This window comes from Pygoscelis adeliae, unplaced genomic scaffold (assembly GCF_000699105.1).
Source record: "Pygoscelis adeliae isolate BGI_AS28 unplaced genomic scaffold, ASM69910v1 Scaffold294, whole genome shotgun sequence".
In the NCBI taxonomy this organism is placed as follows: domain Eukaryota; kingdom Metazoa; phylum Chordata; class Aves; order Sphenisciformes; family Spheniscidae; genus Pygoscelis; species Pygoscelis adeliae.
In genome coordinates this window covers 3,490,149-3,508,028 of record NW_008824722.1, presented here as the reverse complement: position 1 = coordinate 3,508,028, position 17,880 = coordinate 3,490,149, and the positions used below count along the sequence as shown (strand labels likewise).

At 35.1% G+C, this 17,880-nt stretch overlaps 1 protein-coding gene across 1 annotated transcript in view; it reads left to right on the top strand.

Annotated features, from left to right (window-relative positions):
* The window catches only part of IDE (insulin-degrading enzyme), a 59,367-nt gene that overhangs the window by 10,464 nt on the left and 31,023 nt on the right, over nucleotides 1–17,880 (top strand). The window contains exons 6-12 of the mRNA XM_009323326.1: nucleotides 939–1,051; nucleotides 1,477–1,639; nucleotides 2,272–2,364; nucleotides 2,922–3,013; nucleotides 4,631–4,711; nucleotides 7,585–7,688; nucleotides 16,948–17,050. Coding sequence (XP_009321601.1) covers nucleotides 939–1,051; nucleotides 1,477–1,639; nucleotides 2,272–2,364; nucleotides 2,922–3,013; nucleotides 4,631–4,711; nucleotides 7,585–7,688; nucleotides 16,948–17,050 — 749 coding nt within the window. The remainder of the gene's footprint in view (nucleotides 1–938; nucleotides 1,052–1,476; nucleotides 1,640–2,271; nucleotides 2,365–2,921; nucleotides 3,014–4,630; nucleotides 4,712–7,584; nucleotides 7,689–16,947; nucleotides 17,051–17,880) is intronic.

Below are 17,880 nucleotides of genomic sequence, written 5' to 3'. Positions count from 1 at the left end.
CAGTTATCGCAGTGTAGTGTAGGAGCATGCATATGTTGGGCAGGAAAGATTCTGCTTTCTAAATCTAACTGGGATTGTTTTGACTAACAAGGTGACCGCTTTTTGAAATCTTTCAAGGGTTAAGGTTGTACTTTGAGACATCCAAGAAATGCCCAGATTTTTCTTCAACACCCACCTTTGAAAGGCATGTGCTAAAAAACTTGATGGATGAGTCTTTCTCATCTTATTCTCACTTTGAGAAGTGCTCCAAAATGCATTTCTTTAAGGAAATAGCTACTTTGAAGGCAGTATTTCAACAGAAACTGTATAGGTCAATTTAGGTGAATTCATGCACAACATCAAATTTTTTCCGCAAATGGTCTTCTCTCATTTTTGGAGAGTACTAGAGTCACGGACTGAAACTAGAATGGGTGTGAAAGTAGAAGTGCTTAACAAGGTTGCAGATGTGTGTGAAATTTTGGGGCGCTAAGGACAGATGACGCTGGCTCACAGTGTATGTGAAGTACTGGAGGTGAGCTGAGACTGAAGAAAATCCAAGTTTTGGCAAAGATGCTTTCACTCTGGAAAATTTGCAGCTGTAATTCCATGTCCCTTAAGCTTTTTGTGGAATTTTAATTTTTGTAAATGTTCAATATCTGATGTGTTTTTTCTTCAGTTCCAGCTTAGATTAATCAGTAAATTTTAAATATGTTTTTTCCAGTTACAGGATTTATTTTAATCATGGTTGAAGCCTTCCTTTAATAAGCATGGTGCTTATAGCGTGTTATAGTTCAAAACTTAAGTACTAACATAGATTTCCTTTCTGAAATTACTAATTGTCATACCATTAAAACTACTTTTCTGTGGAATTCATGTCTTCCCCAAAGAATATGCAAAATCCAAATTTGCTAGAATCTTCAGATAATGATTATGCTTTTTCTGATGTTTTGTTATTCTAGAATCCTTGGATGAGCTGACTTGCTTAGTGGTAAAGTTATTTTCGGAAGTAGAGAATAAAAATGTTCCTATACCAGAGTTTCCTGAACATCCTTTCCAAGAAGAACATCTCCGGGTACGTATAGAGATTACTACTTCCATCAGGAGTGTATACCTTAAATAGTATTTTTTATGTTTCAGTAACACATTGTGCATTTCACTACTTTTGTATCAGTACCCCTGTTAAGTTCTGTATTCCTTTCTTAATTTTCCACCCACCTTTCCATGTTAAGTATGGTATAGTTTTGTATAGTTTATACTAAAGGTTGTACATTTGGTTGCAGCTGTAAGCAACTGAGAGATAATTAATTCTCCTTCTGTTTGCATCATGAATGGCTAAAGGGTTGCCCTAAGTTTTACATACCTTTACTTTCAAGATTTTGTTGATATGTTTAATAAAATGCGTGTGTGTGAAGGGAACATGGTATGTGCTCCTGAGATGAATAACACAATGAGAGTTTCCTTTTGTTTATGGATCTCCTTGTTTATTTTCCCCCTCAGCAACTTTACAAAGTGGTACCTATTAAGGACATTAGAAATCTTTATGTGACATTTCCTATACCAGACCTTCAGAAGTACTATAAATCAAACCCTGGCCATTACCTTGGTCATCTGATTGGGCATGAAGGCCCAGGGAGTCTTTTATCAGAGCTTAAAGCCAAAGGTAAGTCCTTTGAAGGTAAAGAATTAAAAAGTAATTTATTACACAATTTTTTAAAGCTTAGCTACGTTTCGCTTAAATTTAACATAGGTCAGTTTTAAAGCTCCCAACTGTTTGAGTAATTTGAGTTGCAAGTCATTTTGCACTTTATTTTTGTTTCTGTGGTGGGGAAATATAAATAAATAACAGGCACTCTGACTACTGAAGCTATTATTTCTTGCACTCCCCTTTATCTACTGCTGTTTAGGGAGTTACACGAACTTTGACATAATGATCTTGTCTCTATTCTATCACTGACTCAGAGATTACTGTCAGGTCCCTTAACATCTGGAAGATTACAAGAGTGTTTCTTTTGCTTTTTTTATATTACTGTGTTCCAAACAGAAATAAATTACCCAGTAATCAAATGATCTTGAGTTTGTCATATCACTCTGAGCACAAAATCAGATAGGTCTGACTTGCATTATGTTTAACTTGCACTGTTGCTATAGGCATTAAGGAAGAGAAGGAGAACATGTAAAGTAGTCAAAATGTTAAAAAAAAAAAAAAAGAAGTAATGTTGCTGAAGCATACAAAAAGTAGCATAAATTGTTACAGATTTGTTTATGTAATATATTTTCTTTTTGATTTCATAGGATGGGTAAATACTCTTGTTGGAGGACAGAAGGAAGGTGCTAGAGGTTTCATGTTTTTCATCATTAATGTAGACTTGACAGAGGAAGGACTTTGTAAGTGAAGCACTATGTCTGCATTCCATGTTATTCCTGATCTGACGGGTTTGTGTTTGTATCCAGAGAGACTAATTGTGTTTATAGCTTGAAAGCCAATTTATTTTAATTAACTGGTTATTCTTCTGTGTTTAAATCCTCTCAGTATGCTAACACACTTCATCTAACATAAGAAACCAACTTATTTGAGGTTATATTAAGTTAAAGTATTTCATTAAATATTTTGAAGTAAATTTATTTAAAAGAAAAGCTGTTAATACCTTTGTGTGCTACTTATTCATACTATTTAGACCTGAGTTAAATGATATTATAAATCAGTATCTTAACATAAGACATGTTCAGTGCAGTTCTCAGAATTAACTGGGGACCTAAACACATATCTTAAATTCATGTCTCAGAAAAACATGTTTAACTTTGCCAGTGGGATTGCATATGTACTTAAATATCTTGAGGTATCAGGGTGTAATTAAAAATAAAACCTTACATATTTGTGTTATCAGAATTTTTTCTTTGTGCAGAACTGAGTGAATTATTAAGCAAGTATTTTTTCTTTCCAGTGCACGTTGAAGATATTATTTTGCACATGTTTCAATATATTCAAAAACTACGTACAGAAGGACCTCAAGAATGGGTTTTCCAAGAGTGCAAGGTACAATGATTGGTACTTGAAATATGCTGTGGTTGTATTTTTTCAAATTTTTGGATTATAAGTAGGAACAGATTCCTTGGCTGTAGAATAGCCTTTAATAATTGCATGGTAATTAAGATCATTAATTTTAAAGGTGCAACATGACACAAATGACAAGTACATTCAGAATATCTTGTCTTAATATAGATGTAAGATGCTGTTATAGAGCTGTGAGTTGACATTTTATGATAGTATAATGGCGATGGAGGAAGAAGTACCTTGCTCTGCCTGCAAGGATTTTGCATAACCTTCCTTAGTCTTCACTGAAGGTGGAGAGGGGGAAGCATTTGCTGTGAGGGGTAACATTGAATTGGAAATTCAAATGGCTGTTACTCTACCCCTCTCTTCTTTCATGTGTCTAATCATATCATTGAGATGGTAAAGGCAGTAGGACATTTAATCTGCTGTTTGTTCGCTCACCTTTTTGAGAGGTGAACTAAAACTTTTCTTGGAGTACTTTGGCTGTACACTTCAGTCTTTGCTGAACTGTTCACGCTTCTAAGTCTGTATGGTTTTGTGTGCACAGAGCAAAAATGTGAAGTATCTTATTAGAATTAAACTACTGCACTTCTCAGTGACAGTGTGAAATAAAACCAGGTTTATTTATCTATATAGTCTCATTGGTTCACTACAAATACTTGGGTAAAGATTTCTTGTTCCATCTTAGCTTTATTTGGTGAAAACTGTTGAGTCTCTTCTGTCTAAGAGTAGAAATTCTGCAGATGCTTCTTGCATTTTGACACTGTGTACCTGTAAAAGAAGTCTCTTAACCCTCTGCTAAAAGTCCCAATGGAATTGTTTCACTGTCATTGTAAGCAAATACAAGATTTGGAAGAGGTAGTTCCATCCTCCCATCTCATCCCTGTGTCTTTCCCTTGCTCATCTTGTATCAGCCCCAGCACTCCTGAGGCTGTGAGGTGAGTCAGAAGAGCTGGCAAACTAGTTTGAAAAGAATCTTCTTTCGAGTTTCTTTTCAGCTGTATTGTTGAATTAACCAGATTCTCTGCATGGTTTCACAGAAGGATGGACTGTCCTTTTCATTGGCTTTCTAGTCTTAGATCTCTTTAATTCACCCTTGCCATTGTATTCTAAGAATGATGTGTTCTATTTCTGTGGCTAAGACAGCATAAAGAAACACGCTTTTTCTGTCTCTAAACTTACCTTTTGGCTGGCTGAACAAAAGGAACAAAAAAGGAAGAGGGAAAGGCTTCAGTTCATTAACATACAACGAACGTTGTACTGGAACGCTATGCATTGGTTGTATCAAAGTTGGTATGTTTTCAAATTATCAGGAAATTTAAATATATGAGCTATGGGACAGACCTCTTATTACAAACAGGACTTGCAAGACTTGTATAATACTTCACATTGTGAGACTATCTGAAATTGCTTGTGAGTTTTGTGCAACTTGAATATTCCTGAAAACTTTTGTGTTACGTACCTGTCTAACTACTATAAAATGGATACAACAAAACTCCTTCCTTTTCTTACATTATAAAAAGGAATTAAGTAGCCAATAATTATTCTTAAAAGAGTCTTTAATATATGCTTTTCAACCCTTCCTACATTGTTTCCTAGGATCTAAATGCTGTGGCATTCAGATTTAAAGATAAAGAACGACCACGAGGTTATACATCAAAGCTTGGAGGAATGCTGCATGTAAGTGTGTGTGGGTTTTTTGTTTGTTTGTTTGTTTTACAATATAGTAATCATTTAGCAGTATGTTTGATTATACTCTTAATAAATACAGGTATTTGCAAAAGTCCTTTGCACTACTTGAGCTTAGGAAGCTAATTTGATGCTGCATAGATCTTAGTTTTGGCAGTCAGTAAGTCACATTTTCTTCACTCTCTACCATTTTATACTTCTATACTTGGTAGAACTGATTTTACAGTAACTGGAGTTGCTATTTGATCTGTTTCAGTGTTTTTTAAGACACGTACCTTGTCATTCTGTGTCTACCTGATAGCTAAATGTTCTCTAGGGAAATACTGGAGAAATAATATTTTATCATAAACACGAGCACTATGTTTCTCAATGCTTCTATAGTTAACAATACTGAAATACCACAGTAAGCAGAAATGTTCGTATTAAGATAGCAAATTAGAAATGTTTGAGTCTGCTAATGTGATTACATATTGGTACTGAAAGAATCATTATGTAGCTTATACCTAGTCTTTATACTTCTTGCAAAATTCAGTTCCCTCATTTTGCACCAAAGGAAGATTTAGGCAGTGTTTTTATTGTCTAGTGAAATTCATGCAACTTTTATACATTGCAGCGATTCTCCATTACACACCTAATGTCTACATCTACTCAGAGGCGTTTGTGGTTTCTTTTCAGGAATTCCTGTTAATGCTCCTACACCTCTAATTTGTAAAGTCTAAAATAATGACCTTTAATTTTAGAATTGTCTTTCTGTTTGCTAAAAAGCATTAGACTTAACTGAAAACATTTAAATGGATACTGAAAGGAGCTCCTATTTGGGATGCCATCTGTTGGTTTTGTTCTGTCAAATGCATAAAATCTCTTTAACAAATGGACTTCTGACTTCTGAAACAGTCTTTCAGTGGTCTGTATTTGTTGGATCATTCCCGATTACAAAATCAGGCTAGGAAGTTGCCAGCAGTGTTCCAAAGAGCAGGGTATTGATTCAGAACTTTTTTTCCTACTGCTTTTCTTTTGCTGTGTTTGCAGTATGAATGGGAATTCTGATTCTGCTCTTAGTTGCTTAAACACTAGTAGAAAAATAACTTTCCTAGTTCTCTTTATTGCCTCTGAGATGTACTAAGTTTATGCTTTGAATTAACCAAGTTAGAACTGTTGTTTCGTGATTTCATGCGCTTACAAATACTAGCTGGTTTTCATAACTTGGAGAAGAACCTGTGTATAAGTTAGCATGAGTAAATGTAATGTCTTAAATTGTTACGTATTTACCAAAAGGATTTAAAACCCCTTTTTATTCAACAAAACACAAGTTCATCTTTAAAGAGCATTTGTGCTGGTCTAAGGAGTCACCACTAAGGTCTTACTGTCAGATTATATTTCATATTTGTCATGTGTAGGCTTGATGTTTTCCAGGTAGTTGTTCCCTGGTTTGCAGTGCCCTTTTACTTCTGTTTTGTTTTGTCTCCTTAATTGTACCATTTTAAACATTTCATTTTAATCTGATTGTGATATGTAGATTGTTTTAGTCTGTTTTATTTTAGTGACATTATGCTCTGACCTTGCTGAAAAGTAATCAGAATCACAAAATGGTTGAGGTTGGACTGGACCTCTGGAGGTCATCTTGTCCAACCCTCCTGCTCAAGCAATACAAAAATAACAACGAAATAAATTTTATGTTCAGTTCCAGTTGGTGGGCAGACTGTGACCTGTGTTTGTAAAGGAAATAAAGTGTAGACTTTTGGTCACTAAATCTGTATTGCCTTGGTAATTTCAGATTAGAAGTGCATAGATTACTTAAAATCTCCCCTTCAAGTTGCTTAGTCTGCTTAAACATTTATGCAGAATGTAGTTAAATGAGCATTCTTCAGTGTACGATGAATCTTTTGGAGAAGACCTTTCAAATTCTGGATCTTCAGTATTCACATTTGAATTTTTTGTAACACAGGCTTGGTTCATTGGTCTTTGGTCTCCCCCCGCCCCCCGGCCCTTTCTCTTTTCCAAAACCATTTGTGTGAGTTACTCTGTGTTCTGGAAGTCATTCCACTGTAGTTTGTTGTATAATGTATGTAATTCAGAAAGCCATTTTATAATAATTCTGGTCAAAAAAAGTATACCTGTATGGCAAACTGCAAGGTGCTTAGGTCACCTGGTATTTTTCCCTTGGTAAACAGATGTTTATCAACAAAGTTTTCCTGTCAACCGCATTAATAATTTTCAGAGGAATTTTAACTTTTTTCTTCTTAAATTGCAATGTACCTTAAGAGATCTTCAGTTTGATCCTAAATAAAAAATGTTAGAATTAAAACTGTGTAAATTTGTATTATGCTTTTAGATAATTGAAATATACTTTCCTTTAAATTACGGTGAATAAAAATTGAATTCTTAGAGAATCCTAAAAAACTGGGGGGCGGGGATTGGTGGGGGGTGTGTTTGCTTAGTTATGTTTTGTTTTTCCCAAATGCACTCTAGCGAGTACTTGGTGTTCTTTTATCTTTAAAAATATCCTCCAGGGGTCAGCATTTACCATGTTATTTTTACTTTAGTTACTTCAAGACAGTATTTAAAGGTGGGTGACTTTTTATATTGAGACATAAAATATTTCAAGAAAAAAGAATGGTAATATGCAGTATATAAAATTACCTAATATAGGAGAAAAATGATTGCATAGTTCGAGTACTACTTCATCTTGTTTAGTTTTAAGAGAAAGGTTTTAAGACATCTGTGCACTTCTAATTTGAAATTACCAAGTTAATACAGATTTAGTGATCAGAAGTATATGCTTTTATTTCCTTTACAAACCAGTAGTTTTTTCATGCTTAGTCTTTGTTTAATTAATTTACATGTTTCTGGGCTTTGTTTTTTAGTATTATCCTATAGAAGAAGTATTAGCTGCTGAATATTTGCTTGAAGAATTCCGGCCTGATTTAATAGAGATGGTACTGGATAAATTAAGACCAGAAAATGTTCGGTAAGTTAAACTGCAATAACTTCTATTTTAACCCAAACACTGTAAGAAAGCAGATGAACTAATGGAAACAAAAATTCTTCGGTGTCTCTTACAGCTCCAAAGTAAATGTCACTGAAAAAGACCTAGTTGTTCTGTGTGTTAACATCTCTGCTCCCCATTGAAAATAAGCACTCTTAAGTGCATGCAACTCTTCCTGTTCAGACAGAAAAGTCCTTTCAGTCCTTTCTATGCAGGATGTCTTCCTCAGACTGGAATAGTTTTTAGGAAGATACTTACTCGGTATAGCTCAACTGTCACTGAGAAAAAGCCTAGTAAAATTATCCTGCCTCACTAAATTCTTGGGACATTTTATATGGAATGCTCTAATGTTCATAATTTGGAGCTAGGTCTGGAAATCTGTTAAGAGGATGGCTTTTATCTGCTGTATATATTTTATTTTCCCTATGGAGAGTTATGAAACTTTGTGCAGATTAGCAGTTGCTCTGAAAAATATCAGTTTATGTGGGTAGGAATAGCTGTGTCTTTAGCTGCTAAAATCTCTCAGACTTTCAGAACATCTCTTTGTGAGAGTGACCATACTGCACACGTGCTTTCTTTGCAGAGTGTGCATGCTGCAGTACAAATTTCAGGGCTCAGTAACTGGTCAGACTAGGTGTTGAAAGGAATAGGGGAAGCCTCTCTCTCCTGTGCTTTTGAGGATCATCTGTTGTCACCCAAGCAGGGTAGAAAAGGGAGGCCAAAAGAGCAAAGGTACCTAATGTCTATTTGAATACCTAAACCACAATAGTGTGACCAGGATGAGGGAAATAATATTTTGCTGAGATGATGAGTTACAAGTGTGAAGGAATTTGGAAGCTGTAGAGAAGAAAATGAGGGCAGGTGAGAAAAGGCTGTATTAATTGAGGAGAAGGAAGGGCTGGGCAAATGGTTAACGAAGGGAAGAAGAGCCTGGGACAAGAGAGCTGGCAAGGGACATCATGGGGGTAATTTAAGGGGGGATATTGGTAGCTGTGGGGAACTGGTATCTCAGTCAAGGATGGGTAGAGAGGCTGGCTAGTGGAACTGCTGGGGACGGTTAAGTGCAGATTGGACAAAAAAAATGAGAGGGGGATAGGAATTGGGACTAGTAGGCAGAGTGGAAGTAAGAGAGCAAGTCTAGAAGAAAAGATTATGTCAGGCTTAGCAAGGATATTCAACTGAGAGTCCTGAATCATGGAAACAGGGCAAATGGAAGAGGCTAAGAGAAGAGGTCCGAGACAAGGAGCCTGAGGTAGGACAGCAGCAGAACTGATGGGACCAAGCTTGGAGGAACTGAGCAGAAAAGCCTGTGCAGACTAAGTGCAGTAGAGTCTAAAAAGGGCAAAGAAACTGAAGTCTACCAAGTCTTGCTATTTTGTTTTTTCTTTCTGCAGATGTATGCTTTTTTCCCTTTTTTTCCCCTGTACAACTTCTGTTTCAGTTCTTACAGAATAGACATGTTTTGGAATTACATGATAAGATGCCAGTACCATGTATTGCTCTGCCTGACCTACCAATGTAGTTGGAAGGTGTGTAATGAAAGTAACAGAAATCTGCAGAAAGAGAAAAGTACAGATTCAAGGTTAAGACTTTAATGCTGCTCAGGAGAACTGAACTCCTCCTTTGCTTTGTCGCAAGCTTCCTAAATGGCACGAGACAAGCTCCTAAAACAAACTTTTCACAGCAAGCCAGTAATTACTCATTCGTTTTTATTTTCTTGAGTATGCCTAAGATCTTAAGGCTTGACTAGAGGGATTCCTGAGCGCCTGAATCCATGAACAACTCAACAGAAGCTTTGCTTTTAATCTATGAGGTACCATACAATGCAAAGAATTTTAAAAAAGGTGTTAAAATGAGCATCTAAAATGAATGGGGACTGTGTAACTTTGTGGATCTCTATATGCCTTGGCTTCCTATCTATGAAAATAATGTCTGCTGGGATATTTTAAAATACGAAATCAGTTCCTGTAACACTGAGTGCTGTGGAAGGGACGTTTTAGTAATGCTATTTATTTAGAGAAAGAGTTGAATATTGGTAAGAGAAGAAGTCAGGTCATACATTGAGCAAAAAATGTAAAATATTGAAAAACTGTTTCTTAATTGTTCTGTGCACCGAACAGGGCAGAGGTTCAGTAGGACAATATGTAAATTTGTGTGTGCATATTTGTCTGTATGTATAATGTACAATCTAATTACTAGAAGGTTGGATGGGCAACAGTTATACTAGCACTTTGGAGCCTGATTCCCCCCCCTCAATTTGGTTATCTTAATAAATCTTTCGTGTATATTGTAATAAATTGTAATATTAAATTAGTGGTGTAGAGATATTATTAAAGTGTATGAAAACACAAAAACAAGCTCTTGCTTTTGATTCTGTGTGTCAGTCTTACTGTATTTGAACACCTGTTTATCAGTGTTTTGGAAGTCAGGTAGATGATACAAAAACCAATTATTTTTTAGGGGAGTCTGTTTCTGAATGTGTTCCACACTGAAATTTTCACAGTGTTGGATATAGAAGGACAGCGAGGCATGCATTCATGTATTTCTAGAGTTTATATATTTCAGCCTTCTGAAATTACTGTGAATTACTTAAAAGTTTGGGCACGAATCTTCACTATGTTTGTATGACAAAATCTGTCTCGTATATTCATTTAGTTTAAGATGCATGTTACTTTATTTTCAGAAGACAGTATATTTCAAATAATTATTGGGTAAAGTAGGATAAAATTGGATTATGAACTGTATTTGCAAAAGTCGGGGGTTCTGGTGTTTCTAGGGGTATACGAGTGATGATAAAATAAATGGAGCTGCCTATGTCAGTGACAGTAGTTGCCATAGTAATTAATGCCCTTTAAAGCAGGGCCTATATCTTTGTGTGTGGGTGTGCATCTGTGTGTAATGTGTGTGGGATACTGCAGCTGAAGCTTGAATATTTTGAGAGATCATATTTTGAACAAACAATACTTAAAAGAAAATTTCCAGGTTCTCTTTCCTATTGTATTAAATACTTCTATTTTGAATGTATTTTCATGTTGATCTACTGCTCAACTTCTTGGAAATTTGATACAAGAGCTTACCTTTAACGTAAAGACTTTTTAGCAATTAAAAGAGAGAATGTATAATTACTTCTTCTCTGAAGAAAGCTTAACCAAATTCCACATGGATTTGAACTTTGAACTGGTTTTAGATTTGCTTACAAGCAATAAGTAAACCATTTTTTTAATACTGATTTAGTAAACAAGCTACAGGTGCTTAATCAGATCTGATGTTGTTATAGCTTCACGTAGCTTTAAAATGTGGCTCTTAACATTGCAAGAAAACGGTATTGTCTTAGGGAAGGATACCTTTCGTAATGTAAATTGGGTCTTTTTTATTAGCCAGAGAACTTCCAAAGCATCTGCTTGCTTAAATTTTCAAAAATTGCTAGAGGAAATTAATGTACGTAAATACATTCATAGACTCTTTAAGCTTATCAGATGCTGCTGGATGCCACAGACCACTCATCAGCTTTCTTTGTTACTCCTGTTGCTGGCTATTACAGCCTTTTGACACTCCGTTCCTGTTGACCGTACTTCAGCATAAAATAGCCATAATTAAGTTGTTCAAAAGTTATTAGTGTGAGAAAGGAAAGTGTAGAGAATGCAGGTAAAGGGAGAAAATTCAAGTCTATAGAATGTGGTCAGAAGCACGGGAATAATGGTAAAAATTTTTAGAAGAATTTAGAATGTTACATGGTGTGCTTTTTTCAAATATGTAGTAAACATAGCTGTTTCACAATGTTGTTTTATTTTAGTTAATATAAGCCCGTATTTGTACTTACAGTTGCAATTCTGCATTCTTCCTTGTCCTCAATTAAAAAAAAAAAAGGCAAGAAAAGAGCAAGATGAGCAAGAATCTTAGAGAGAGGAAAAAGTACTTCTAAAAAGCCATGGAATTTAGCCATAACTTATTTGAAACATTAGTAACCAAGGAAAATAATTGTTTACTATTATATGTATCTTTTTATTTATAGTTATTTTGTAGGGTTACATCAGTCTTCTCACATTTGACAAAGTGACCTGCTGGAGATGGGAATGTTATCTATGCTTGGTAATTGTGGATTAATTTTAAATTTTAAAAAAAGGATTTTTTTTTTTCAAGATGGAACACATCTAGAGCAAATACCAACTGAAGGTGATCAGCTTCAGTATTTGAAGCAACTGGAAAGCATTAATCCTTCAGATAATGAACATAGTCGTTTCATCTCAGCTTTTCAAATTCAGCCTGTTTTCAATGCTGTGTATGTGACTTTTCAAGTAGCAAAGTCTAGTGCATTTAGACTGGAGAGGCACAGTGGTGGGGGTGTTTTTGAAATAAATTTGATAGAATAGGTATGCTTTTCTGTACAGGAAGGTCTCAAAGTTTTCATAATGGAAGAGTGATGATGGCATGGTGACTGAATCAAGAAAGCTTGTGATCAGAGAGGGATGGTCATCTAGTAATTTCTCTGTATGTGGGTCTCCATGTAATCTTGGGCATTGTGTCTTGCAATGGTTTAGTTTCCATTGATTTGAATTTTCCTTTGTATTGTGGTTTTAGTTATAATTTCCTTTTCGTAACCCTATTGGAATTCACCTGCACTAAAGATTTTTCTCGTTGTGTCTATATTGGGGTAGCTGTGTTCACGGTTAGAGACTACTGTTCAATGTCTTTTTAAAAAGTCTAGCTTTTCCACTGTTATTTTCTTAACAAACTGTGTTTTTAAAAAGTATGGAAAAATATCCATACTCACAGATGGTAGCAAGTATCCATATGTGCTTCTGTTTGACTGAACCATAACAGGAAGTTTTCATATTCTCCTCCCCCCTCCCACCCCCGTACACTACTTGTTGCGTTTATTGGCTTAATTTCCCTAAGAGAGAAACCTTTTTAAGATGTAAGTATCATTTTTACTTGTTCAAACTGCATTGGGTTTTGCCAGCCATCTGTGAAGATAAGGGAATAGACTTGGCACGTGTCACAATCTTAGCTGAAAAATGTAATTTTCCCATAATTTCCAATATAATTTTTTTCCCCTCATCATCTGCAGAATAAATGCTCGTATTAAAATTTAAGAAGCTAGTGACTCATCAGATTAAGCAACTAAAAAACATTTTCCCCTGGATAGTAAATGGACTTTTTTCCTCTTGATATCTGAAGTGGTGCAGCACTAATACTAACCTAGAGGGAAAAAAAATAGAATTATTGCCAAGAATGTTGATACAGAAATATCTAAGGGCTGGAATTTCACAGATACTGAGCAAACAGTTGTTTCAATGCAGTTGGTGATGCTCATCCCTGATGATAAACATGTTACAAATATGGAATGTATGTGTTTATTTTTTAATTGCATTGTATCTGAGTAAAGATTTTGAAAATCACAATTTGTTCACTGTTTCCGCCCACAAACCATTGTGTTTGTAGAGACTTAGTTTTATTGAACCCTAACAAACAACTCATACTTCTGCAGAATTATTAGAATGCTGCACCCCAGCAACATCTCTCTGCATGTAGTTTCCCCTCTTTCTCTGTTTTCTAATGAGATTTGTGTGGGAGTGGCTTTGAATAGCCTATATTGCCTAGCATCAGTTTTACTGATGGTTTTGGGGGAAGTTATAAATAAATCTAGGCTTTTGCTGTCTCAGTCATGCTATTCTATGCATCTGAATAAGATACGTGTAATTTTTTCCATTGTTTGACAATATTATAATTTGGAAGACAAAGTTTAAATTAGTTCCCAAAAAAAGCAATTCTTTCTTTCTTAAGTATAATTTTTTTTTTCCCCAACAAATTTGCTTTGACGTGTCTGTTACTAATACTACAAATACTATGGTCTCAAAGTCTATTACTTTTTCGCCCTTAGAAGGTTGAGTTTTGTTTTGTAAATCTGGAATATAATAATTGATAATCTTTCCTGGAAGTACATTCATTTTAAAGCACACATGCTCTTCCCAAGTAACACTCTTCTGTGGATCTGTCACTTGTAGCTTCATTTTAGATTTCAGGAGAGCGAAAAACAAGATGGTATCTAGTAAATATGTATCGCATTATAGAAATTGTGCTTGTTTTTGAAAATTGACCATAACTGAGGACTACAACAGTTTGCATGTACGAGAATGTACATATAGAAGTAAATTGCATTTATAGTTTCAGCTGTGTTCCATGTTCATGAATGGCTCGGAAGCCTAATTGCACTGGTTGAGTTTAAATATGTTACAAGCAGGTCCTATTAAAGGCTGCCTGATTGCCTGTCTTGCTTTTCCAGCGCATTTCAGTGCTGTCTTAAAGCATGTAGATGTTCATAGTGCTATACAGCACAACACAGAAATGAAAAGCAAAAGTAACATTACATAATTGGTAACTTTAAAGATGCATCATGATACATCTAAATAACTGCATAGCATGGTATTTCTACCTGTGGTGCTTCTTTTCCCCTCTTCTTCTCCTGTCCTGGTGTTCATTGCTGTTGGCGCTTGTAACTTGGTTTAGTATGTAAGTCTTGGGCAGATGGAGTGCCTTTTGGTTTGTTTCATGTTTTCTCTCTTCTGAGAGCTCAAAAGGTAAGTAATCATTCCAGTAGTGATTTGGGGTATAGGGAGGGCAGGAGGATCCCTTGAAGCAGAACTGCTTGAAGAATTGCAATGCTGATTTCCACAGTTTAATTTTCTGTATGTTGAGCAGACAGAATTCTTTCTAGCTGTTTAATTTTAGTATGCTCCTACAGCAAATGTTTGGGTGCTTGGATTGTCACTACTGCTTAAGCATCACTACGTTGGATAAGGGTAGAAGGAGGGAATGTCGAATAACAGACATCCGTGTATTACAGTATAAAACGCCTTTGTCTTGCTGCTCAAACCCCATGATTATGGGAATTTTATCAGGATAATCTTTTAGCTTAAGACCCTTCTTTTTTTCTTTCTCAATTTTTACTTTTTATTTAATGGATGGAAAGGCCTGGTAGGTTGCTCTGAAATACTAATAAACTTTATGGTTTTTATAGTCTCTTAGCAACTTCATCTGTACATGATAGAGCTTTTGCTCACCAGCTGTCCAAGTTAAAATGCAAAACATAACAGAATATTTCTATGTCTCATTTAACGTAAACAGCAATCTCTCTAATAGATCTCACCTTGTTGACCGAGCTAGTGTCTGCTAGTGTCTGCTTTGCTGCAAGAACAAATATTCTCTAGGGTTAAAGTGCTTAGTTCTTTGCTGACTATTTACTTAATATTGTCTCTTTTGTATAAAAAATTAAATAGTTGTAACATGCAAACAGATATGAAACCATTTTATATGAAGTAACAATAAAAATATTAATAATTTCTGTTGCCATTTGCAATGAGAGATGAAATAATGTATCTCTTAAAGAGGAATATTCTTATTCTGGTTTGGATATTGCATAACTTTTGCAGAGGAGCAGGGGTTGTTTTCTGCATGTGTGTGTGCGCGTGCATGCTAATCATGTGGTTCTTTCAAGGGTGGGGAGTAAAAATTTCTCCCTTCCTTAACCCAGAGGAAGTCTGCATCCCTGAAACGTGAGATTTGATTGCCCCTCTTTAGTGTGTATGATTTAAAATACTGTATCAAAACTAGACAGTCTGTGGTGCAAGTCCTGCTTCAATTTTTGAGTCTATTGCTAGGCGAATATATCTTTACAGTCCCATGTGACTCTGAGATGTACTTGTCATTTATTCAAATGTATCTAATGCTAGCTATTTACCCTACTGTTCTCCTGCTACTTGAACTGCAATGCACAGATTAAATATTAATAATTTGAAAATCTTCATAATAGGGGAATCTAGAACTAAATACAGCAGAATCTTGTTTTCTTCAACCTTCTTGGATCATTTAGTCATTTATGTGTAAATATTAGATGAAAAAGGAGGGATGAGGACATAGGCATTTACAATATTAATAGTCCACATATTTAAAATTTTCAATATATTGCAAAATTCATCCCAGGGGTATTCTCCACTAACATATTTGTAAAGTAAAATACTGTAGTTTGAGGCACATCCATATGCCTGTTTTGATTTACACCCCACTTTGCCATGCACATTAGACATACACAACAGAATGTTCCTGGCCTGAAGATACTGGGATTAAAAAAAGAACACTTACTTTGCATATATTTTGATGTTTTAATGTGCATTTTAGCCATCTGCACAAGATTTGACAAAGTTCGTTACTGTGCTGTTCGGCACCTAGGGATTGTTAAATATATGTAGGAGGTAATTGTGCTACCTTTTCTGACCATTTCAGAATTCTTATAAACATCTATTTACTCTTAAAACTAGCTACTTATTTCCATTGAATACTCTTTTCTGTTGTAGGTTGTTAAAAAGAATTAAAGTCTTCTTGATACCTATTATGAAGACTACTGAAAAAATACTGATAAGTTTGTAATTTTCTTTATTCTGGATTTCCTCTTATTTAGGTGTATTCTTTAGTTCAAGGAGCGTCTGGACGATGCTCTTAGTTGTATGGTTTAGTTTTAGCTAGTCCTGCGAGAAGCAGGGAGTTGAACTCGATGATCCTTATGGGTCTCTTCCAACTTGAGATACTCTGTCATTTAGGTTTCTAATTGAGTATAATTCTGTTGTATTGACTGTAAAATACATTAATCTTCCTGCTTTTCTTTCCTTCCCCTCAAAAAACCCAAAACAAAACAAAAAGGGAGAAAGAGGTATCAATCTGAAATGAGAATATGAGAATGATACAAAATGAAGAAACTCTTACTATCAGATTATGCATGTAGAGTGAAACTGCAATAACGTAATCTAAAACACTAGGTCTGGAATAAAATCTCTATAGTCAGTATTCTCACATATCTGAATGTTGATATAGGTGGTATGAAAAATGTTGTAGTCACTTCATTAATTTTGTAGAAGATGTCAAGGACTGCTTTCTGTGTTTTCTGGAACAAGGATGAAGTCTGAAAAACAGAAATTGCATGCAACGATAATTGTGTGTAACTCTAGGTTGTAACACTTTAGAAAAACAGTAAAATTAAATGGCGCCGATAACCTGATTTCATGGTTAACCTTAGTGTGTAGTTCAGTATACGTATATTTGCTATCCAGATGTACTCTGTAATTGTCCAGGGACCATTTCCAGAAATAAACGCATTCTAGTGATGGAACAGAAATAGTGTTCTGAATAATTTCTCAGAGGCTTTTCTCAGACACATTCATGCCAAAGTGCTTTGTCTCTTTGTTTTCAGAGTTGCAATAGTTTCCAAGTCTTTTGAAGGAAAAACTGATCGAACAGAAGACTGGTATGGAACACAGTACAAGCAAGAAGCAATTTCTGATGAAGTTATTAAGGCATGTTAAACCTTTTAATATATTCTAATATCTGCAAGTGAAAGACAGTGGTAAATTCTTTGTCTAATTTTCCATTTAGTTGAAGGGAGGACTTAAATACGCTGCTCTACATAGCATGAAAATTGTACAATGAATCCATTTAATATTATGAGAAGTAAGGATCTTATGTTAGTCTTCAGACTTCAACTATTTATTATATAGGACAGATAAATTTTAATGTTTTTAAACCATGTTAAGCATAGGGAATGTTATACCATTTTTGCTATAAAAGATCCATAATATGCAGTGGCTACTTAAAAATGTAAGCATTAACTTTTTAAAACTTAAAAGTCTCTGTTAAATGTTAATGAACTAATCTGTTCTTAAGAAAGGAATCTTTTTACAACTGCTATATGTAACTGTGTTTCTGAAATTGATTTTTGCAACTTAGAAAATGAGTATATTTTGCCAATTAAATGAGCTTCTAAAAATCAAAACTCCAAACAAAGGAGGTGGGCAAATCCTTATTGAAATTTGTTATTGATCTATTCTTTAAGAAGAGATGGCTGTAAAATACACCCTAGAGCTAAATTGGACCTGCCCAGCATGCTTTGAACAGACATTGCGTAAGAACACTTCAGTTCCTTTAGCTTGTCCATACCTATGTTCTTGATTAGAATTCTTGTTTATTTAGTTTAATACCTTCATTTAGAGTTCACAGGAGCAGAAAAGAGGCATAGAACCACCTTCCACTCTACTGTAAACTTTTCAAAATTATTTTTTATCTTTTGTCTTCCTCCTTGGAGCACTTCATCCTGCTGATAGCCTACTCCAACTTGGTTTCCCAGATA